Raw genomic sequence first — 24,248 nt, 5'->3', positions numbered from 1 at the left:
ATGAGCTTTGAAAGGGCAATGGCACTGGGGAAATTTAAACATAAATAGCATTTAGGAATTTTTTCCTTAAAGAGCTGAATTATTGCCATCATTAATGCACAGAAATGTACTAATTTGAGGAAAATTGTGCAGCAATATCTATGGTGAAGTGTCATGATATATGGAATTTATTTTCAAGTGACTACCCAAAAATATATAGTTACAGCAAATGACAAAAACAGATGTAGCATAAGTTTAAATTAAGGAGTGCTGTTTTCAAGAGGTTGTTTGCTTGTCTATTTTTGCCTCTATAAACAACACTGCAGTGAATATACCATCTTCTGCTTTGGTGTTTTTACAATATTTTGTGGGCAAGATTCCCATATGTGGAGTTGCAAATTCAAAAGGCCCAGCAGCTATGTTCATTTTTCTTTTCGTAGATAGCATCAGGTTATTGTCTAATGTGTGCAAATATCCATTTTCCAGCAAATGTTATTGTTGCTCAAAAAAATGTATCATTACAGTTACCTCCTGAAAATTCATTGTGGGGTAGGGCAGTAGTGCAGTGGGATAAGCACACATGGTGCAAAGTGCAAATCGGAGTAAGGATCCCAGTTCGAGCCCCTAGCTCCCCACTTGCAGTGGGTGGTCACTTCACGGGAGGTGAAGCAGGTCTGCAGGTGTCTATCTTTCTCTCCCCCTCTCTGTCTTCCCGTCCTCTCTCGATTTCTCTCTGTCCTGTTCAACAGTAAAAACAATAATAATAACAAGGGCAACAAACAACTGTGCTATTATGTTCCTGATTGTTGTAGTGAACATCTTCTAATGCATGTACTGAATATTTGCAGTTCTTTTTTTATGAATTCCTTTTATGAACTGCTTCGTTTTTTGTTAATTTTTGACCATGAAATAGCTTCTTTTAGATAAATATACTTAAAAGGTTTTTTTTTTCTTGGTAGCTTGATTTTTTTTCTGTCCTCTTGAAATCTCTGCTTAAAGAGGGGGTCGGGCGGTGGCGCAGTGGGTTAAGCGCATGTGGCGCTAAGCGCAGGGACCGGCGTAAGGATCCCGGTTCGAGCCCCCGGCTCCCCACCTGCAGAGGAATCTCTTCACAGGCGGTGAAGCAGGTCTGCAGGTGTCTATCTTTCTCTCCCCTTCTCTGTCTTCCCCTCCTCTCTCCATTTCTCTCTGTCCTATCCAACAACGAATTGCGTCAACAAGGGCAATAATAATAACCACAACGAAGCTACAACAAGGGCAACAAAAGGGGAAAAAAAAAAAAAAAGAAATCTCTGCTTAAAGTATCTATAACCCTATGCTCATAAACTTACTTAGCTTTACTCCTAAGATTTTAATTTTATTTTTTTACCACATATTAAAGTCTTTAATACTCAACATTGGACAAAATAACGTAAGTTTGATTTACATGAAATAAGTCTTCCTAAATATCTGCCAGTACATTTTCTGTATCATTTTTCCAGATATTTTGTTATCCTATGCTAACTTATTATTCTTTACTTTGTTTCCTACAAAAACAGATTTTGATTTTATATCTTTAACAGTTCAGTAACCTGGAGATAGATGATAGACAAGTAAACAGACCAATAAGATACACAGAAAGATGCCACATTTACATTATGCTGGGTTCTTCTACTTCTTCTTCTCCTCTTCCTCCTTCATATGCTTATAAACTTCCCAAGTAATTTTGCTCTCTCCCTGACCAACACATATATTAATACATCTTAAAAGCTAAATAAAAACCTGCTTTCTTTCTTTTACTTTTTAGAAGTATTATACTTGTTTTAGTTTTCATGAGAGATACCAAAGCACTGTTCAGCTCCTAGTTTCTGGTGGTGCAGAGGGGATTAAGCCTGGGATTTTAGAGTCTCAGGCATGAAAGCCTTTTTGCCTAATCAGTAAGCTATCTCCCCAGCTTACTTATTTATTTTTTAAAGCAACTGAAAAATTTACTCAAGTTCTTTGATCTAAAGCAAAGTTCAATATGTTAAAATATGAGACAGGCACTCTACTGTCTAGTAGCACTCATCTCAAAATTAGGAGATCTTAGATCTTAAACATGAAAGGTTGAGTTTCTGACTTTTCCTGGAAAAAAAAAAAAAAAAACAACCAAGAATCTGGCAAACAGTTCTCTAGGTCAGAGTTGCTGTAACAATTGCCTAATGAATATGCCTTCTCCAGGTCTGCAATGTCCCCCAAACCGTTCCTACTTCCTAGCTCAGTCAGCTTCTCTTATTTTAATGACTTTGTAGTTCTTCTAAATATTTGCATTTTCTGCCCTTAGACTGGAATAGCTTGAAACTCCCAATGGATGGGGCTTTTGGGGTACAAAACCAGGCTTTGTCCTACATATATAATATTTTCACATTTTTTATTGTAACCAGAGTTAACTCTGAGGCATAGTCTATGTCTGCATGATGAATCTACTACTTCTCAGGTGATGGGACAGAGAAATATTGAGAGGGAAGGGCACAGTAAAGGGGAGAGAGAAAAGAGACCTTGCATATGGTAATGTTATAGGGCAATGGAAGGCCTATATTTACTACCCCCATTCCCAAAGTTGGTCACACATTTTTATCAACAAAGAACTGGAAAGAAGAGCATGATTATTCAGGTAAATTAAACTTTTACTGAAAACAAAACATGTCAGGGAAAGAGAGAGGTAGAGAAAAAGGAAGGAAGGAAGGAAGGAAGGAAGGAAGGAAGGAAGAAAGGAAGGAAGGAGAAAGAAAGGGAAAGAAAAGGAAGGGAGGGAGGAAGAAAGAAAGAAAGGAAGGGAGGGAGGGAGGGAGGAAGGAAGGAAGGAAGGAAGAAAGAAAGAAAAAGAAAAGAAAGAAAGAAAGAAAGAAAGAAAGAAAGAAAGAAAGAAAGAAAGAAGAAAGGAGACTGAAAACTGACTTACACATTGCTCACATGTTAGTGTGAGAGAGAACAAGGGAAGAGATTTATATGGTTGAGGTCAGGGCCCAAGTAACTGAAAGTGCTCAGGCTCCTGCTTTTAAACCCCAAACCCACCTACACCTTCTAAGCCACACCTATAACCACTGTGCCCATCTCTGGGTAGCACCTCCTCTCTAAGCATTCCAGCCACACTTGGAACCACTCCCATTTCTGGGCAGTAACTTCTGTAACTTCTTCTACAGTAATATGTGTACTAAACCGGATGCACCACCTATTGGCCTCTTACATTTTCTTACAATGAACAAATGCCTATTTATATGAAGAAAAATAAATTTAAAAATCTAAGGGGCAATAGGTGAGGCACCAAGAAGAGTTCATACATTACTGTGCATAAGGGTTTAAGTCCCTAGTCTCCAACACCAAAAGTGAATTTTCACCAATAGTGGAGCAAAGTTATAGTTGTTCTTCCTTCTATCTCCCTCTCTCTCTATCTCACATCTTCTATCAAAACAAAAATATCAAGGAAATAAATCATTACCAGGAATGGTGCAGTTAACCGTGGTGGCATGAAGAAAAAAAGAAAAACCTAGGCATTTCTTTTTTTTTAAAGTTTTTAAATTTTTTTGTTATCTTAATTTTTGGATAGAGACTGTCAGAAATTGAGAGGGTGGGAGAGATAGAGAGGGAGAGAGAAAGAGAGACACCTGCAGCCCTGCTTCACTACTTGCAAAGCTTTCCTTCTGCAGGTGGGGACTGGGGGGCTCGAGCCCCGGTCCTTGTGCACTGTAACATGTTTGCTCAACCAGGTGCGCCACCACCCAGTCCTGGCATTTCTTAATAAATGCAATTTTGTAATTCATCAACCATTAGATTACTTTTTTAAAGAGTAAAATATATGGTACTTATTGTAAATTTAGTTAATAAATTAAATGTTTATTAAAACACTTATGAATACAGTGAAATCTGCTAATCCATAATAAAAGGAAGAGAGCACTAAAGTTATAGTTTGGGAGTCAGGCGGTAGCACAGCAGGTTAAGTGCAGGTGGCGTAAAGTGTAAGGACTGGCTTAAGGATCCTGTTTGGAGCCCCCAGCTCCCACCTGCAGGGAGGTCACTTCACAGGCAGTGAAGCAGGTCTGCAGGTGTGTCTATCTTTCTCTCCCCCTCTCTGTCTTCCACTCCTCTCTCCATTTCTCTCTGTGCTATCTAACAACGATGACATCAATAACAAAAACAATAATAACTACTACAACAATAAAAAGACAACATGAGCAACAAAAGGGAAAATAAATAAAATTTAAAAAAATAAATTTATAGTTTGGCTATAACTAAGTCAATTATTTTAAATTACTGAAAATAATTATTAAAATTAAAACATTCAGAGGCCAATGACATAGCTCATCTTTAGTGCTGTGGTTTCTTTCTCTCTGCCTCTTAATTTAAAAAAAATAATGAAATAATTTAAAATAAAATTAAACTATTTTCACCACAATATTGAAATTTATAGTAACAAATTATGTATTTATTTCCCAATACCAGTTCCTAGTTGTTGGAATCTCCTCTGAGGTGAGAACTGTGGAGTCATTATGTTAATGAGGCAATTTTCAGAAAGCTCCCAGGTAACCAAAGGATTGGAAAAGGTTGCCCTGGGTTTTCCAACTATTAGAGGATTGGAACTTTAAGCTCCACCCAGCTTTGGGGAAGGGAGAGGGTCAGAAGATGGAATTCAAACATCAATAAATGGTGATTTAACTAGTCATTGCCACTAGTGAAACCTCAAAAAAGAGAGAAAGAAAGAAAGGAAGTGAAGGAAGAAAAATGGAAGGAGGGAAGGAAAAAAGGAAAACCACAAAGGAAACTTTTTTAATATTTTGCTATTTTTTAATTATCTTTATCTACTGTATAGAAACAGTCTGAAATCAAGAGGGAAAGGGGAGATAGAGAGGAAGAGAGACAGAGACACCTGGTCCTTGCTCATTGTAACATATGTGCTCAACCAGAAGTAGCACCACCCAGCCCTGGGAAAAGGTGTCTATTTTTATTTATAAAATGGAAACAGTGATAAGACCTTAGGATAAGAAGGATACAACTTCACACAATTCCCACTGCTGGAACTCTGTATCCCATCCCCTCCCCTGATAGCTTTCCTATTCTTTAATCCTCTGGGAGTATGAACCCAGAGCCACTATGGGGTGCAGAAGGTGGAAGGTCTGGCTTCTGTAATTGCTTTCCCACTGAATATCGGCATTGGCAAGCCGATCCATACTCCCAGCCTGTCTCTCTCTTTCCTTAGTGGGGCAGAGCTCTGGGAAGCTGGGCTCCAGGACACATAGGTGAGGTTGTCTGCCCAGGAAAGTCCAGTTGGCATCATGGTAGCATCTGGAACTTGGTGGCTGAAGAAAGAGTTAACATATAAAGCCAAACAAATTGTTGATTCATCATGAACCTAAGGGTTGTAATATTGCAGATGAAAATTTGGGGTCTCCGTTTTAGAAACAGCTAGTAGGTCTATTTTAGGTAGGTATATTCCAAAGGGCCCATGAATACTAGTTTTTACCCGAGTCTGAAATCTTGTATGCAGGTGGACCCAAGTTATTGTCTGGGGAGATGATGTCATGGCTGGAAAAGGGGCTAGAAAGCTCGATCAGGGAAGATAGTAGCTCACAAATATGGGAAAAGTGTTAACTATAAACCCTATCGAGTTGATCTGTTGCCCATATTTCAGCTTAGGAGCCTATGCAACCTCTGCATCCCTGTAAGCCTGAGCTTGCATTCTGTGGTCATGAATAGGAACATATCAAGTTACGTCATATTCAGGACTCATCTACTGAGGTGGTAGGTAGAGTATGTTATCCAACCTCCCTTTAGAGGATGGAACATTCTCTACCATTGTTGATCCACATTGAGGGCAATTGCAGTCCTATGGGGGCCCACAAAGGGGTCCATTATGTTGTTCCTTATGGATATGTCCAGTGACAATGGAAAGAGGGATTTATTCAAGGTCTAGACCCATCATGTCTGTGTGGGAATCCCAGAACTCCCTGACTAGGGCCCCAGATGATGGAGTGGCCTGATAGTGACTAAAGAGTCATCATCAAAGTATGCCAGTCTCTTGCCCTTATTCAGCTTTTGTAGTCCTTATTTTGATAAGGTTAGCTTTGGAGTCACTGAGAGAAGTGTAATAGGAAGTAGGTGAGGAGGGTAGCTAGGTCTAAGTAGAAATTATTTCATTAGGAACTTTATGGTGTCTTTGTAGGTCTTTCTACTTGCTTGCTTCATTTATTGACTCACTGCAAACTATTGTGCACTTTTGCTTTCAGGTATATATTTTGCCCTAATTATGGATGCATGTGTACATATGCCATATCTCTTGGGACTTGGTCTATATCTAGGTTTTGGGACTTTGTTAGGAAGTGAACCACCCAAAATGGAATTAGATATTCCTATGAGAAAAGAAAGGTTTCACCTGGGTAATGGGGCTGAAGGGTTGATATTCCACGCCTGGCATCTCTGGACACAGTCTGAAGTGAATCATGCTGAGGTGGTTTTCATTCTGTTGATTAGGTTGGTATCAGCAGATGTAGTATCAGTTGGTATGAAATGAGAGAAGCATGCAGGAAAGTGAGCCCCATCCTAGAGGTTCCAGGACTGGGGAAAATATGGGCTTTATAGAGGAAGTGGGAGGTTGCTGCTGTCTTAGGGTTAAAGAAGGCAATAGACAGTTATTGCTATAATCAAATTATTTGGCAATTGGGTTAATTTGGAAAATCCTTTTGTTAGGATTTGCTATAACACACACATGCTCATCATAATTTATGTCCTTTGATGTTATTTATATATAGCTGTAGCTTATAAAGTAACGCCACCAGTTGCTTCTGTTCTACCTGGTCTAAGTTTTATGTTAGGGAAAAGGTTTTAAGAGCCTCTGAACTGGCCAAGACAGAGATGATGAAAGAGTGCTACTCTCAAAAGGCCTGAAAGGCACAGACCTTCACATTACCTGTGAATCTCTTTCATGTGACTCTTCCTGTTCCTTTTATAATACACTCTATTATAACTACTAAGTGAAATCTTTCTCTGTATTCTGTGAAGCACTCCAGCAAATTAAACCAACCCAGGGACGTATTAATTGGAATCTCTTTTCTATAGCAAGTTGGCCAGAAATACAAGTGACAATCTGAGTTTACAATTGGCATCTGAAGGGAATTGGGGTTAGTCTTTAGGAAAGAGTCCTAAATCAGTGTGCTCTGTAGCTATCTCTGGATCGTATAGAAACTGAGGTCAACTGTAAGACATTTAGTTGGTGTCTCAGAGAATTTATTAGTGGTTTGGGAGGAAAACAAACACCTCTGAAATGGATGCAGAATCATAATTATTAAGATTAAATCATTAAAACTTATTACAGGGTTGGGGAATTGACTGACAATAGATCACGTTTTATATTCAGGAGCTCCTACCTAAGTTCAATCCCTAGCATCACAGGAGAAAGAAAAAAAAATGTGAGGTGTTCTATGGATGGATGATGGAGTTGTGCTCTGGTCTCTCTCTTTCACTTGCCCACTCTAATAAAAATAACAAAGTGATAAATTATTAGGAAATGTACAAATGTTACTTTAAATATTTGGCATTTTCTCACATTTCACCTTTTAAAAAACATAAATTTTAAAAGGAAGCAGCATTATTAAATAACGTGGGGTCTTATCCACCAATATCCTAGGAGAAATTGAAAATTAAGTTGAAGTTAGGTACGATATTTTCTATAGCTTAAAGTCCCCCAATCTAACCTCATTAAGAATTGTAGTCTGCTGGTTACTAAAAACAAAATCCTTTTCCTTACATCCATTAGAAATGAAACTTTAACTGCCTATGCTGCTGAATTAGACTTGAGACAAACTGATGATGTGTAAATACAAAGTGTAAAATATCATGCTGAGGTGCCCAAGAGGTAGTGCATTGGATAAAGTATTGAATTGTGATGTCCAAGATGGCAACTTGGATGCAGCTGCTGGCATGAGCTCCGACAAGCAGTGGCTGGATAGGGTAGGATACTGGGGCGTCAGCAGGAGGGTGAATAATGGGTCCTAAGGGTAACACCAAGGAGGGGTCCTATAGCTCACTCTTGGGTTAGAAAATGGAGGAAAAAGAAAAGAAATCTTTTGATTATTTCTGAAGCTCACCCCTCCCCCTCACCCCAAACCAGACCCCAGGGGCTGGAGAGCTGCTCCTAGCAGGCTCCCCACTGAGCTTTTTTCTTTATGAAGATTCCTGGCTCACGAGGAGTGTCATTCCAATCCTTTTCCTTTTTGATTTCCTTCTCTCTCTTTTTTTTTTTGTTCTAAGTGACTGGAGCTCTATTTGAGTGACAAAATATTTGACCAATCAGAGCCTCACCCCTGCCTGGGAAAGACTACCTGGAGGGTTTTTTTTTTTTTTTTTTTTTTTAACAATTGGCTGTCTTTGCTCAGTTTGCCTGAGCCAATCCGGACCCATCCAAGCTGCAAACTGACGGTTAGGGTTTTTACTCTATTCTATTTTATTATTACTATTATATGTACGCATGTACCTCCCCCGCCCTTTCTTCAGGTTGACCAAAATTAACTGTTATTGTTTTTACCATTACTAGGTGACTGGGTGTCCTATCCATTGTGAGAGGAACTTGTTTCACTCTACTTCTTCCATCTACTCTCCCCTTTTTCCCTCCTCCTAGCTAATTCAAAAACAAAAACAAAAAAACTTTTTTCCTTTCACTGCTCTTTTTTTTTTCTTTTCTTGTTCTTATCTTCCTTTCTTCCTTCCTCCTTCTTCTGTTTTAGGAATTCACTGATACTCGTTTGTGAATTATTTTGGGGAAGAAATCTGACTTAGAGTGGACTTTGTGTGTGTCTCTCTACTCTACTTCTCTTTCTCCTCCTCTTGCTGTCCCTACAATTTACAGTGGACAGTAGATTTGCATATTTGTCTACTCTTGCTTTCCCTTTTTTCCTTTTTCTTTTTCATTTGGATTTGGTTGCTATTTTTTCTTGAACTGGAGGTGTTGTTTGGCTAGCTGGTATTGGTTAAACTGCATCAATCCTTGCTTCAGTTATTATTTTTGTAATTTATGGATTGTGATGTCCAAACTTCAATATCTGGCATCATATATGTCAGATTTATGCTCTGGTTCTCATTTTTTCTCTCTCTCTCTCTCTTCCCACTTCCCTTATTCTCTCAAAAATAAACAAATCTTAAAAATGGTATAAAAAACACCAGGCTAAGATTTTACTTCTGCAACAGTGTAGATATAAAAATCTCATCCTATTCTAACTTGTGGGGAACACTTGAGGAAGAACTAGCTACTGCCTTGTCTTTGATGCTCGAGGGGTTCACCTGTTTCCAGCACAGAGGGTGGAAGAAGGTGATTTTTCACCATATGGCAATGTGAATCTCAAGGCCTTGCAAGTTCCCCTCTTACAGCACCTTTCATTTTTTACTTACTTATTTATATTTATAATATAAATGCCAGCACAGCTTGCTCAAAAACACACCACATTTATTTTGGGAGGAAATGTTTTTTTTTTTTTTTTTTAATATCCAGTTAAAGTCATTTCTATTAGATACTTTTTGATTAGGGGGGGAGTCATTCAAACAAATTCATACTCCATTATCTGATATACACAGCTATCTATTGTTTTCAGAATTCTTAAGTTTTCCAATTTTAGAAAGGTAATGTGGTGGGAGTCGAGCAATAGCACAGCGGGTTTAGCTCATGTGGCAAGGACCAGTGTAAAGATCCCAGTTGCAGCCCCCATCTCCCCACCTGCAGGGGACTCGCTTCACAGGTGTGCAGGTGTCTCTCTTTCTCTCCCCCTCTCTGTCTTCCCTTCCTCTCTCCATTTCTCTCTGTCCTATCTAACAAGGATGACATCAATAACGATAGCAACAAAAGGGAAAATGAATAAATATAAAAAAATAAAAAAAGAAATGTAATGTGGTATATAAGTCATGGGCATCATACCTCAGAGAGAGCCTGAGTCACCCTTATAATAAAACACACTTATATGTCTGCAGAACTATGAATAGGTATTTACATAGTCTTACAATAATTAATGTCAATGAATTTGCCAGCAGACTACAAAACAAGCCTGGATGTTAGAACTTTGGGGACTTTAAATTCTAGATAATGGATTATGAGGCTATATTAAGTAAGTCTTTGCAGAACTTTGTGACATAGAAGCAAGAGAAAAGAAAGGAATGAAGGAAAGAAAGAAGGGAAAGGAGGGAAAGAAGGAGAAAGAAAGAAAGGAGAGAGAGGGAAAGAAAAAATAGAGAGGGAGGGAGGGAGGGTGAGAGAGAGAGAGAAGTTGAACTAAAGAGGAAATGTTCTCAACCTACTGACAGCTGCAAAGCTTCCCTGCTTAGAGATGTAGAATCATTGGCCCTGCCCAGATCTTCTAAATAAAAATTAAAACCTAGCTCCTTCTAACTATTTGTGTACACACACACACACACACACACACGCACACCTTAAAAGCTGCTTCAAAACTGAAAGAAAATACTATTCAGCTATAAAAAATGGTGACTTCACCATTTTCAGCTGATCTTGGATGGACCTTGAAAAATTCATGTTAAGTGAAATAAGTCAGAAACAGAAGGATGAATATGGGGTGATCTCACTCTCAGGCAGAAGTTGAAAAACAAGATCAGAAGAGAAAACACAAGCAGAACCTGAACTGGAATTGGCGTATTGCACCAAAGTAAAAGACTCTGGAGTGTGGGGGGGGGGCAGGGCGGGCAGGGAGAATACAGGTCCAAAAAGGATGACAGAGGACCTATTGGAGGTTGTATTGTTATATGGAAAACTGGGAAATGTTATGTATATACAAACTATTGTATTTACTGTTGAATGTAAACATTAATTCCCCAATAAAGAAATTTTAAAAAAAATTAAAGAAAACTGAGAGAAGACAAAAAGTGCCTATTGTTATCAACTATTTCCAAGATTATGTTTGCTGTTTAGCAGTCTATAAACTAAGAGAATTTTATTTTATATTTGAAACATACCAATTTATTTTTTTCCCTTTATTTGGGGGAATTAATGTTTTACATTCAACAGTAAATACAATAGTTTGTAGATGCATAACACTTCTCAGTTTTCCACATAACAATACAACCCCCTCTAAGTCCTCTGTCATCCTTTTCCAGGACCTGAACCCTCCCCACACCCCCAGAGTCTTTACTTTGGTGCAATACACCAACTGCAGTCCAGAAAACACTAAGAGAAAACACTAAGCAGAACCTGAACTGGAGAATTTTGTTTTAAATCCTGGGTTTCTATTAGGCTCAGCACGGTAGAGCTTCCATGCAAGTACTACCCATTCCTGGCCCAACCCTGACTCATGTCTTCAGAAGACTCCAGATCTTATTTTATTTTTTTAATTTTTTATTTACAAAATGGAAATATTGACAGTACTATAGAATAAGAAGGGTATATATCCACACAGTGCCCATCCCCAGGTTTTATTTTTTATGATTGTATCTTCCATTAAGTCTGAGTGTGAAGAAAGGGTTCTATGATCTTGAAAAACTGAGAATTCTCCAGAGCATTAAACAGATAAAAAGTTTAAAAGGTGAATACAACACTTTACAAAACAAAAATCAAGAAGCAATAAAACAAGTCAAATAGAAGCTGAGGTTGGTTACACAAATATGTTCTTTGGCTTATAAAAATGCTTTTAGATTCTCTTTAGAAACACTTAGCTGGGGGTCAGGCGGTAGCACAGTGGGGTAAGCGCACATGGTGCGAAGCACGAGGACAGGTGTAAGGATCCAGGTTCGAGCTCCCAGCTCCCCAGCTGCAGGGGGTCACTTCACAAGTGGTGAAGCAGGTCTGCAGGTGTCTATCTTTCTTTCCCCCCTCTGTCTTCCACTCCTCTCTCCATTTCTCTCTGTCCTGTCTTCTTTTAGCGTTTGCCCTTCTTCCATAGCTAGTCAACAGCGTCAGGTTGAGCCTGATGTAAAGTTTCGAGACCTCCTTTGAATCTGGAGAGGTGGCAGTCGTTGACTATGTGGGTCCAGCAACAACAACATCAGTGGCAACAATAACAATAATGACAACAATAAGGGTAGCAACGAGGGCAACAAAAGGGAAAAAATAGCCCCCAAGAGCAGTGGATTCATAGTGCAGGCACCAAGCCCCAGAAATAACCCTGGAGGCAAAAAAAAAAAAAACCACTCAGACAGGGCTTCTCAGCCTCTTAATGAGGATCCTCTCTGGTAATCCAACTTCTAGTTCCTCTGTCCATTCTGGTCATGCTCACACTCCTCACCTTGATCCCAGGTAATTCATGACTGACCTGGATATTCCCAGCTATCAGTAGCTTCCAGCTATTATGTACAAGAGCATCATATTTTACATGTCACTATTGTAAACTTTTTCAAAGGATTCATGTGTGTACACATGTGTGTGAATACTGTGTTCATATAATTACAGCCCTTTAGCATTATTAGGCCACATATGACCTGAATGAATTTGACTGCCAGCTATGGACAAATGATATGTTCAACTAAACTTTGTCTTGCATCTTCTGTGTAGGTAACCAATATGATGTTTAGTGTATTCCACCTCTGATTTGAACATCTCTTCCAAAGAGTTTCTAGCTGGTGGCTATAGAAATGTAAATGAGCTATAAAAGTCACTCTCTCCTATTGGTGTCTCCCAGCTGCAGAATGAACTGGAGCAAGAATACCAAGACAAATTCAAAAGACTGCCTTTGGAGATTTTGGAATTTGTGCAGGAAGCCATGAAAGGGAAGATCAGTGAAGAAAGCAACCATAGTTCTGCCCCTTCCTCCCTGGCCTCAGATTCTGGAAAACTGAACCACAAACCATCCTCCAGTGAAGAGCTGGAAAGAGACAACCCAGGAAAAGAGTTTGATACTCCTCTCTGATTGTTTCTGCCAGGCCTCCAGAGTATGTCTGGCCACTCAAGCTCGGTTGGACTCTCTCTTATTACAAAGATCACTGCCCAGGAGCATCTTCCTGAGAAGCATCTGTATGATCCACACTAAAAGGAGAGTTCCAGAAGGATCCATGCAGTCATCCCAATGCCCAGGTTCCATGCATTAAGTGGAAACTATTACACTTCTACTAGTGGAGAATGCATGTATGTGGAATTTTGATTTTTTTCTTTCCAATGTAAATTTAAAGCAGAAAACTCCCAGGCTCCATGGGACATTTGATGAAGGACAGTGTCTTCTTTGAAGAAAATCAAGCTTGTGTTTTTATTTGAAGTTCTGGTGTAAAGTATCTCAAAGTAATAGAAATAGATTGAAAATTGCATAGCACTATTTAACACTATTGAACAGACAACTTTGAGCATTTTTTTTCATATCCCTCAACTTACCATATCTTCAAGTTAATGTGTATATTAAATTGTTACATCCTTTGCTTTGCAAGCACAGGTGGCTTGCAGTTTGCTAATTTATTTATCTTAGAGACATCTGTATTTTTTTTTGCTGGCATAGCTTTACTAGACACCTTAGTGATTCAACTAAGCTGGTTCTCTTTCTTGAAAAAAAAATCACCAACCTTGATTGTATCCTTGTCCAGTGAAAAGATCCAAATACTTGGCGATTTGACTTGTACATTTGTTTGCATGAACAAGTTGGCTACACACATCTAGGCAATGTGCTGAGTTTAAGATTTGCACTCAGTGTCTGGGTATTCATTGGTTATTAGCCTGAAATGCTTAATACCTACAGTCTGATTGCATAAAAATAATTGAACTGATTTATGTTAAGCAGAGATTTAATCAGGATGCATAACATTTTTTGGTTCATTTCTTTTTAATATAGAAATAAAGATTGAATATTTATCTAGATAATACACAGACCCCCAAATAAATGGTATGTATTATCTCTGTGTATATATGTAGAAGTGCATACATGTGCACACACAAACTACATCACCATTCTTAGGAGTAGAGATGTGTATCTTAATTGGAAATGACCCAAATATCTCTCACAAAACATAAAACAAAAATTCAGGGATAAATGGACAGAAAAGAAAATAGCCAAACATGTAGATAATATGAATATTTAATTATATTGATATACTAAGGAGCAATGGATGGAGCCCTTGATACAATTTGACATACATTTAGAACATAGAGTGAATTGATGTATTTTGCAGAATTAATAACTGGATTTTAGGCACCAGTTTGAGGTTTGTTTTAATGGTCAGAATATGCAAAGATTTGCAGGCATCAGTAAAGAAAATTATTAGTATCTTCCATAACTTTTAAGTCTGACAGATTTCAGGTTTATTCTAACAAAATATTATGTATTTACTGTGTGCATTTAATTAATTTGTGTCTTTTTGTTAAGTTCTTATGATAAGTGACCTAAGAGAAACAAAGTATATATGGTAAAACACTGATAAAAAACATTATTGAAAGGTCTTAAGTAAGAGAGAATAATTACATAGAGGAAACATTATTTAGAGAGTAACACAAAGAACATTGAATTTAAAGCCCTAAAACAAGATGTTCACAGATTTATTTTATTTTAAAGTAAACCTGTCTATTGTAGCTTAGTGAAACATTTAAAAACACAAACACTGGTTGTGTTCCAATAATTGTGTTTCAAGAATTTAATATTTTTATGAAAATTATTTTATTTAACTTTAAGCAATAATGAAGGATCACAATTAAGTTTTAATCAAATCAAGACTATTAAGAAATAGTGTTTTATTTAAAAAACACAACTAATGAGACATGGGGAAAATCTCATCCTCTTTGGAGATGATTATATTTTGATCTAAAAGATTCAGAATGTTAATTAGATAATAACGCTTAACTTCCACTTAATAAAACTTAACTCTTTTCTCCAAAAGAGAAATCTTTTGTAAGTCATTCTGCTTTTGCACTTTGAAAGATAGGCATTAATCATAAGGAAGCTCGAATGGTCAAAATCTAATGCTACATTTTTATAAACAAAATTACAGACTGTATAAAATTGCAGATAAATGAATAAAAACATTCATAATCAAACACAGTGGTGATTGTTATAGACTATTGTATTACATTTTAGTCTAGAGAAAGACCAAGGTTTAATAACCTTGAGTTACACAAAACTGCTTTGGTAGCTGGGTTTCATTATTCTAGTGACTCTAGTCATTTTACAATACATTTGTATTTGACCATTTACTGTAATCACATTTTTATATTGTACAGTGACACTTTTTGCAGTGTGGGGTAGTGTATAACACTGTCCATCTTGCATCATTGAAACTACTACAGTGATACTATCATTTAATATTAATATTACTTGAAATAGACTAAGGTAAAAACAAGTAAATAAAGGGTCTATATGATGTGCAGTTTTGTGCCTTTATGTATTCGCCTTGTTCTTTGTTGAATGTGTGAAATTCTGTACTGTGGTGTTTCCTATAGTAGAGAGTAGAGCTGTGTATTAAATTAAACTGTGCCCCTCTGGTACCTTTACACTACTGAGAGTAACGTGATTTTGGCCGTGTACACCAATTTTCTAAGTTCTAATGACATGCCAAGTGGTTTTGGTTTTTAACATTTGACTTTAACATTTCAATATTACCATATAATTGAGTAATACTCTTGTAATGGATAGGTAGTCATTAAATACTTCCAAAAGAAAGGGCCATTGCTTGCATTACTTTGAAGTTAAATGTAGCGCTTGTGCACTGTATAAATATTGTTTGTGATGGATTGGTCATTGTGAATTTTGCCTTTTCAAATGAAAAGAAAGATAGGGAAAAGTATTTGAAGCTCTTAAAATGTACATATTTGGTTCTTCTATTTCAGATCATTTAAAATGCATAATTCACATTTTTGTAATAATTCTATGCAATTTTGTGGCATGATGTTTCTTCCACTTGTAATTTTATGTGCTTTCATCACAAATCCAAAGGAAACAATAAAATATTTCTTAACACAACCTAGATGTTAATTATTGGTGTCACAGCCAATCTTCTGATGGGCAGGATGGTAGGAGTAGGTATAATGCCCGTCCTTAGGACTCTAATGTCCACCTTCACAAAGCATATCTCAGCCTAAACAGGAAAGTGGGATGTGTCATTGCCTGTGCAAGAAGGCATAGTTATTATTTCTCTGTCATTCCACCACTTCTATCTAGGAATGGCATGGCATTTGCTTGTTACTTCCACCTTGAACCTGCCTTTCATCCTGTTCTCCCTTGAATGAAGTAAAGGAAAGCAAAATAGTCAGTAGCTATTGATAAATAGTAGAGAAGACAAAAACTAAGTACTTGATCTAAGTTTTATTATCTTTTTTTTTAAAAAAAATGAGTTAGCAACACTGATTTTTTTATTAGTGATTTAATAATGATCAGCAAGATTGTAGGATAACAAGGGTACAATTCCATATAGTTTCCACCACCAAAGTTCCATGCTCCATCCCCTTTACTGAAGTTTCTCTATTCTTTATCCCTCTGGGAGTATAGACCAAAATTCTTTATGGGATTCAGAAGGTGGAAGGTATTGCTTCTGTTATTGCTTCTCCACTGGACATGGGTATTAGCAGGTCAATCTATAACCCCAGCTTCTTTCTCTTTTTCTCTAGTGGGTTAGGACTCTTGAGAGGTGAGATTCCAGGACACATAGCAACACTGGTTTTTTAAAAATAGATATCTGTGTGAGTTATGAAAATGTCTCATTGGTACCCAAACTGCTATGAATTGATTCTTGCTATGATACACATTACTCCAAAGTTTAATGACTTGACACAGTAAGAATTGTCTCTTTTTTTAATCATCACCTGTTGGGGAATTGTACAGATGTGGTCGAACATTGGCAGGGCCCACAAACCACTATATTTCCATGCAAGCATTATTTACAGATATACACCACGTTATCCCCTCAGGGTATTGCTAATTCACTTAAAAATTGCTAAGGACACTTCCACCTTCCTAACATGCCCTTTGCCTCTCTCCACCCCCTTTCCTAGCCCACCCCGTCTCGACTTGCCACTTACGGATTCCTCCCATAAAAACCGTTGGTATTTCCACTTTCGCTGTCTTTGCTATTCTCTCTTCCGCCATCAGACCTGGAGAAAGGCTGTTGGGCATAGTGGGAGGCGGGCATTTTGCTAGCTCCACGTGGCCCGAACCATTGTACTCTCACCCAACTTTGGGGCACCTGCGTGAATAAAGATTTGCGTTCCCGAACCACCACAAAATTCCTAGTCTCTTCTCTCTCCCCCACAACGCAACCCAACAATCACCAGGGATGTTGGAAAAGAGACAGAGATATAGAGGGGTAGAGGGAAAGACACCACAGCACCAAAGCATCCTTCATTTTGGTGGGACCTGACAGAAACCTGGGCTGTGTATGTGACAAAGCAGGCACATCATCAAGGTGAACTGTCTTCCTGGTCTAAGAATCATCTTTTAGCTCTCATAACTTTTGTGAGTAGAGAATTCAGACTGGGCAAAGCTGAAATGTCTTGTTTCTACTTCATGATGTCTGGATCCTCACCTGGAAGAGTTGAAGATTGGGAACTGGAATCCTTTGAAAATGAATTCACTGACATAGCTGGCAGTTAATGATGTTTGGACTGAAATACTATCTGAGGCTGGAAGACCCACAGGCTTGGAGTTTATTTTGAGGGGTACCCTATCACTTCACTCACATGTCTCTGTGGACTAATAATTACACAGGGACACATCAAATAGAGATGGTTAAATCTTTCCTTATAATTTAAGGACCTTCAAGTTTTCAAATTTGTATATGATATCCTTGCTAGCTAAATTTAGCATTTAGAGCTCCAGTTTCTCTCTGTGATGTATAAAAACTCATCTATCCTGACAGTTCCCTGTTGGCTGCACCTCTGAGAAGGCAATTATTCTCACCAAAGCCAATTTTAATTTATGTATGCTCAATTATTCCTGAAGTTCTTATGCAATTTTTAATAGAAGGTGTAATATCAAATTGAAGGATTAATGGCTTTCAGGACAACAATATATATATAGCTTGACCCTGAGTCACTATATTGCTGAAGAAAACAAATGTTTCTTTACATGATATTTTTCACCAAGAAACAACAACCAAGATTGATTTTTATTCTTTGTTGTAGCACTCTGTTAGGCACAATGGATGACTAGTAACAAAGTTTGAATAGGATAATTAACCTGTGATAGACTGCTTATTAAAATAGCCCTAATTCTTCACAGACCCCCTATGTTTTTGTAATGTAAACTTGTAGACCTTGTTATCAAGAACTGATGTCTCTTCATCATCAGTGATTCTAAGTTAGCTGTCAGGACAGGGGTATGCCCTGACTCAAAGCCCATGGTAGCATTGGCTCAAAGCTCATGTTTTGCTGGCTCAAAGTTCATGTTTTGCTAGCTCAAGGCCAGTGTTGTGTACACAGTACATTTCTTTTTGTCTCCAGGGTTATTGCAGGGGTTCGGTGACTGCATCACACAGTCCCTTTTATTTACATCTGCTATATGCACCTAATGTAAATGATGTGATGCACCTAATGTAAGCCAAATGCATAAAAGCTGTTTGAGAAGAGTATGGACAGGTGAGGTCAGCCTGGTGGCCTCCTTTCTCCCTCAACAATAAAAAAGAACAATAAATGGGCCAAAATGAGGGTATATGGGCCTGGTAGCCTGGTTGCCTGGTTGCCTGGTAGCCTGGTAGCCTGGCAGCCTGGCAGCCTCCGTCTTCTTTCTCCCTGGCTCCATGCACTTTCTATCGCAATCTATTATCTCGCTGAGCTTCTCTTCAGTCAGCAATGCCTGACCCTTGGCCTGACACTATATGATAAATTTTTGCTAATACCATTGAAATGACTGTTAATTCCAGTTCCCAGGATAGAGACCTCTGCCTTTTAATATTTTAAAAACATAGTTATGGGGGTTGGGCGGTAGCGCAGTGGGTTAAGCGCACATGGCGCGAAGCACAAGGAACGACGCAAGGATCCCGATTCGAGCCCCCAGTTCCCACCTTCAGGGGGGTCACTTCACAAGTGGTGAAACAAGCCTACAAGTGTCTGTCTTTCTCTCCCCTCTCTGTCTTCCCCATCTCTCTCGATTTCTCTCTGACCTACCCAACAACAACAACAGCAATAATAACAACAACAATGATAAAAAAAACAAGGGCAACAAAAAAGAAAAATTAGCCTCTAGAAGCAGTGGATTCATAGTGCAGGCACTGAGCCCCAGTGATAACCCTGGAGTCAAAAAAAATTATTTCAGGTTAAGGAGATAGCTTCCACAGTGAAGTGTCCACCTTACCATATCTCACCTTCTGCTTTCGAGAACTGTCACTAACAGGGAACACCATGAATGTCATTGGAGGATCTCCATGGAGGGTAGAATGAAAGTGTGATGTCTCTATGTATCTTTCACACACATACATACAGAAAAGCCCACATGTACAGAGTAGATGTGTGTGTGTGTGCTTATGCTTTTCTAGCACCTTATAACACTTTCATATGTTTAAGATTTTCACTTTATTAATCTGTCAATCCCATAGTGGACAAAAGAAACTTATTTCCCATGGGATCAACCATTCAGAAACAAATACACAAAACATTTGGAAATAGGCACTGCCACATCTTTTCTAGTTAGGATACAAACAAAGACACTAAGATTCAGGAATGGTAGTGGATGTGAAATAGAGAAATAGAAAAGCATTGTCAGCAAAAATGATAAGAAGCCTTCAGAAATCAGCCTGAACAGGTTGGATCTAAGACAGCAGTTCATATGACTTATTAGTGACCTAAAGACTCACTACACTTTCCTTAACAGACTGAAATTCACTCCCACCTGTGCCTTAACACTTTATACTCTGGATTGATGGCAGGAAATGATGATTTAAGGAAAAATGATTCCCAGGTTTAGAGAAGTCACCATTTCTTCCCCAGGCAAGTTATGAATATTTCTATGTTCAAGAAATCCGTAAGAACTTGACAGCAGCACAGTGTGGGGGTCTCTCTGTGGACTAACCTGCTTTCTGTTCTACAGCTGCACTGAATAAGGCCTAATTTCATACTCTATTATGGTCACACCTGATTTCTATCACTCACTGATGCCATACACACTCTTGACCTTTCTCTTTGAGATTGAGGGAACATTAGCATTCACCTCAATCCTCTGGCACACTATTCTCTGTGACAACAGGTGAGGAATGATGACTACCCCAGAGCAGTGGTGACAGTCTCCTCTAGAACAGTCTCTAGAGTAACTTTGGAATTATTATTGTTGTTGACATTATGTTTATTTGATAGAGACAGCCAGAAATCTAGAGGGAAGGGGGTGATGGGAAAGGAGACAGACAGAGACACCTGCAACACTGTTTCACCACTTGTGAAGCTTTCCGCCTGCAGATGGGGACTGGGAGATCAAACCCAGATCCTTGCGCATTGTAACGTGCACTCAACAGGTGTACCACCACCCTCGAATTATTTCTCACTGGTAGCTATCAACCCTGACTTTCAAACCCTTGCAGAGATCCTGCAGATATTCTAAGGTCACCTAATACATCATAATCATCTCTACAGCAAAGGACTCTGACACATAGGCATTAGAAAAACCTATTTTATACTTATAAGCCTTCCCGAAGACCATGCATGGCTTAGTTCTCTTAGTGTACACAAGTAGTCATACTTTAGGTTGTCAGACAGAGAGGAGAGAAATGGGATAAAGAATGGAGACAAATGGGGCTTCTTGAAATGGGATGATGTAGAGTAAGCAGGACTTGGTTCTAGTTTCTGTCACTATAAGGTACATAAACTCAGTCAGGCCCTCTTTCCTACAACCAGATGGACCTTGTTGTATAATCATGAGTCAGCATGTTATGTAACTACAAGCTCATACCCACTACTGCGCATGACTGTAATTAATGGCTTGCATTCAGGTGTGGCGGTCTCCCCTTATATAAAAGGGGTGGTGAAAAGCCCCTGAGTGGAGATGGGTGTTTGCTGGGATAAAGGGATGTGTCTGCCTCTATGCCTTGTAGTTTTTTAATTTTTTTTTTTTTAATAGGACAGGTAGAAATTAGGAGGGGGAAGATAGAGAAGGAAAAAGAAAGGACACCTGCTTTTCCGCTTGGGAAGGAAGTGTATCCGCTGCAGGTGGGGAGCAGGGGTCAAAACCCGGTCCTTCTGGGAGGGGTCCTTGGACATATAACAGCACTTGACTGCATGTATCACCGCTTGGCCTCTGCCTTGTAATTTCTTTCTGCTTTCGCTACTTAAGGTTTCTGCTCAGATAAGTTTTTTAGCAGAAACACATTTTTCACTACTTAGTCACTCGGCTCTAGGTGATAATGCCTGCTAAACTAGACAGTATTGTAACCAATAGACTAAAGTGGTAGTGGTGCTAGACGATGGTACACTTGATTGAGCGCACAAGTTACTGATCTTGAGGATGGGGGCGATGCTTCAGGGAATAGTGAAACAATTATAGTGTATCAGGACCAGATGGGTTTGCCAAGTAGGCACCAAGCCCCAGTGATAACCCTAATGGTTAAAAAGAAAAAGGATGGAGTGGTGCCGGGATAGTGGCGTGAGATAGTGGCGCACCTGTTTGAGCACCTGTGTTAACTATGCGCAAGAACCCGGGTTCCAGGTGGAAAGCTTTGCAAATGATGAAGCAGTGTTATAGGTGTCTCTCTGTCTCTCCCTATCGCCCCCTTCCCTCTTGATTTATAGTGGTGTCTATCCGATAAATTAAAATAAATTGAAAAAAATCTAAAACAAAAAGGTAGTGATGGCACATAATTTCTAAAACCAGGCAATACAGCTTCTGTGTGTCCGCATACTCCCTTGGCCCTGTATATGGTGTCTAACTGCCAAAGGTCACTAGTTATGAGAAAACTCAGTCCATATGGAGAAGGAATGTGAGTTATTCCTGAGGTTCCAAATGAAACTCTCCCATCAAATTCTAGAAAAAGGCACTAAACCTTTTCATACAAATTGTATATATCAGCTCAGACACCAAATTAACCAGTTTCTGGTTAAGGCTGTCACATTATGGAGCATCTACTCTGACTAAGCACTTGGGTCATTCTTTACTCCTATGAATTTTGAAATTCCGGTTCCTATAAGAATAAAGTGGCAAATGCACAGGAGGGAGTTAAAAATGACTACTAGAGCAAGACAGTGTCTTTGATAAAACAATGTCCTTCTAGAGGGAACAAATAGCTCCCGTAATTATCATCAGAAAGAAATGTGAGAATATTTTCTGACATGCCTTTTTCCCCCAGAGAAGATAGGAATCTAGGATAAAAACTTCAACTTAAATGTTAACTGACCAGGATATGGTTAACCTGATACCACTCACAAGGACCCAGGTTTCAGCTGCCCAACGCCACATGGTAGCACCATGCAAAGGCAAAGACTCACAAGCAGTGAAACAGTGTTATGGAATCTCTCTGCTGTCTCTCCATTACTCTAAAAGTGGAGAGTTCTCTAGGAGCACTGCGATCACGCAGGTGCAAAGCCGCAATAAGTAAATCCTGGTAGAAAAAGCAAGTTAAAATCCTATAAAAACTTCTAAAAAAAATTTAAGGCCAGTTCTATAGCCTAGAGGGTTTCAGTTAACTCCTTTGGCTTATGGGCCAAGATTAACTCCTGTCACCTTTATATAGCAGCTACTACTGATTCACAGGCTCACTATGATGCTACCATTCAGATGATCAAGATATATTCCTCACATACAAAAGGTTTTCATTCACAGTTGCTGACTCATGGTTCCTCAGACCCTTGAAATTTCCTCAGTATGGAGAGTAATAAAATTGTTTTGTTAAGCTAATGAAAAAGAGATTTGGAAGACACCTGAGAATGGGGGTTGACTGCCTGGAGGAAAAACCATGTGATTAAAGAGCTGGAACTTTCAATCCTATAGCCAGACCTCAAAGGAGGGAATATAGGGGTTAATTGAGTTCAGTTGCCAATAGCTAAAAATGTAAAGGTCCAGTCTACATACATACTGTAGTCTCTATAAAAATTCAAGGTTGAGGGCAGGGCAAAAGATAGGTTGCTTAGTAGAACATATACTTTACCAAGTGCCAGGCCCTGGGTTCGAGCCCCTGGCCACCACATGGGAACACCAGGCAAAGGGGAAAGTTCACAAATGATGGAGCGGTGCTGTGGTGTATCTATTTGATTCTTTGTCTCTCTGTCAACCTCTATCTTAGAAAAGCGGGAGGAGAAGGCGGAGGAAGGAAGAAAGAACCATCCACTAAGAGTGGGGGAACTGTAGAGGTATGAAGCTTAGCAAAACTCCTAATGAATAATAAAAAAAAAAATCAAAAGGAGGGACTTTGGAGAGCTTCCATTCAGGCTGGATTTTTAAATGTGTCACCCAACTAGATGCCAAGCTCCAGAAGGACAGGCTTCTTTGTTTAGGACTTTATCCCAAGTATCTCTTCATCCAGTTGTCGATTCTTATCCATTAATATCCTTTGTAATAAATTCGGTGATCTAGTAAACAGGCTTCCCAAGTTTTTTGAGCCTCTGCCACAAATGAAGTAAACCTGAACTTCCGATTGAAGCTGCTTTATCAGAAACATAGAAAACAGCCTGGACTTATAAATGGTGTCTGAAATAGTGTGATCTTGGGAGAGTGAGGTCTAAACTTGTGCTATCTGATGCTGTCTTGAGTTCGACAGTGTTCAAATAAATGTGAATTCTGATAAGCCTTGCAGGTGTACGAAAATTTATGTTTGGTCTGGATAACACTTCTCACAATTGCATTGGAATTGGGTCTAGGGGTGTAAATCCACACTACAGGGGGCACCAGATATCTTTATCAGAGTTAGACCACTATTCAGCTCAATGCTTAAATATTTGAAGCTCCCTCAAAATTTATAGACCTAAATGGATGCACTTACTTTCTATAGAGTTCCTTTGAATTCTTTGTGGTACTTCACTACCAGAGTACTCACTATTTGGAGAATTCAAATCAGGGAGGATACTACACTGAGTTTGCTAGTTAGACACCACTGTCTTTGAGGATGGGCAGGGTCACTCATTGGTTTGCTGTATATGTGACTTGATGAGTGAAACTATAAAATGGGAATATATTGCCCTGGGAGATAGCATATGTATAAAGAACTGAACACAGACATGATGGCCCTAGACCTCAAAATAGATTCCTCTCTCCACTGTAACTGGGCTCTCCATCAGGAATAACATAATGGATCCCTTTGTGGGCCCCTATAGGACCTTGCCCTCATTGTGGATCAACAATGGTAGGGACTGTTGCATTCTTCAATAGAAGGTTGGACAACATACTCTACCACCTGAGAAAGATGGGTCCTGAACTTGGTGCAACTTGGAATGTTCTTACTCGTGACCACAGAAT

At 38.9% G+C, this 24,248-nt stretch overlaps 1 protein-coding gene across 2 annotated transcripts in view; it reads left to right on the top strand.

Moving 5' to 3' along the window:
- The window catches only part of PLCB1 (phospholipase C beta 1), an 805,117-nt gene extending 789,269 nt beyond the window's left edge, over positions 1-15,848 (top strand). The window contains exon 32 of one of the 2 annotated variants that reach the window (XM_060186536.1): positions 12,597-15,848. In XM_060186536.1, the coding sequence (XP_060042519.1) occupies positions 12,597-12,824 (228 nt within the window). In that variant the 3' untranslated portion in view covers positions 12,825-15,848. The remainder of the gene's footprint in view (positions 1-12,596) is intronic. The other variant, XM_060186537.1, reaches the window with a different exon arrangement.
- The last annotated feature ends 8,400 nt before the right edge of the window (positions 15,849-24,248 follow it).

Source organism: Erinaceus europaeus, chromosome 1 (genome assembly GCF_950295315.1).
Source record: "Erinaceus europaeus chromosome 1, mEriEur2.1, whole genome shotgun sequence".
In the NCBI taxonomy this organism is placed as follows: domain Eukaryota; kingdom Metazoa; phylum Chordata; class Mammalia; order Eulipotyphla; family Erinaceidae; genus Erinaceus; species Erinaceus europaeus.
This window is presented reverse-complemented; position numbering and strand designations above follow the sequence as displayed.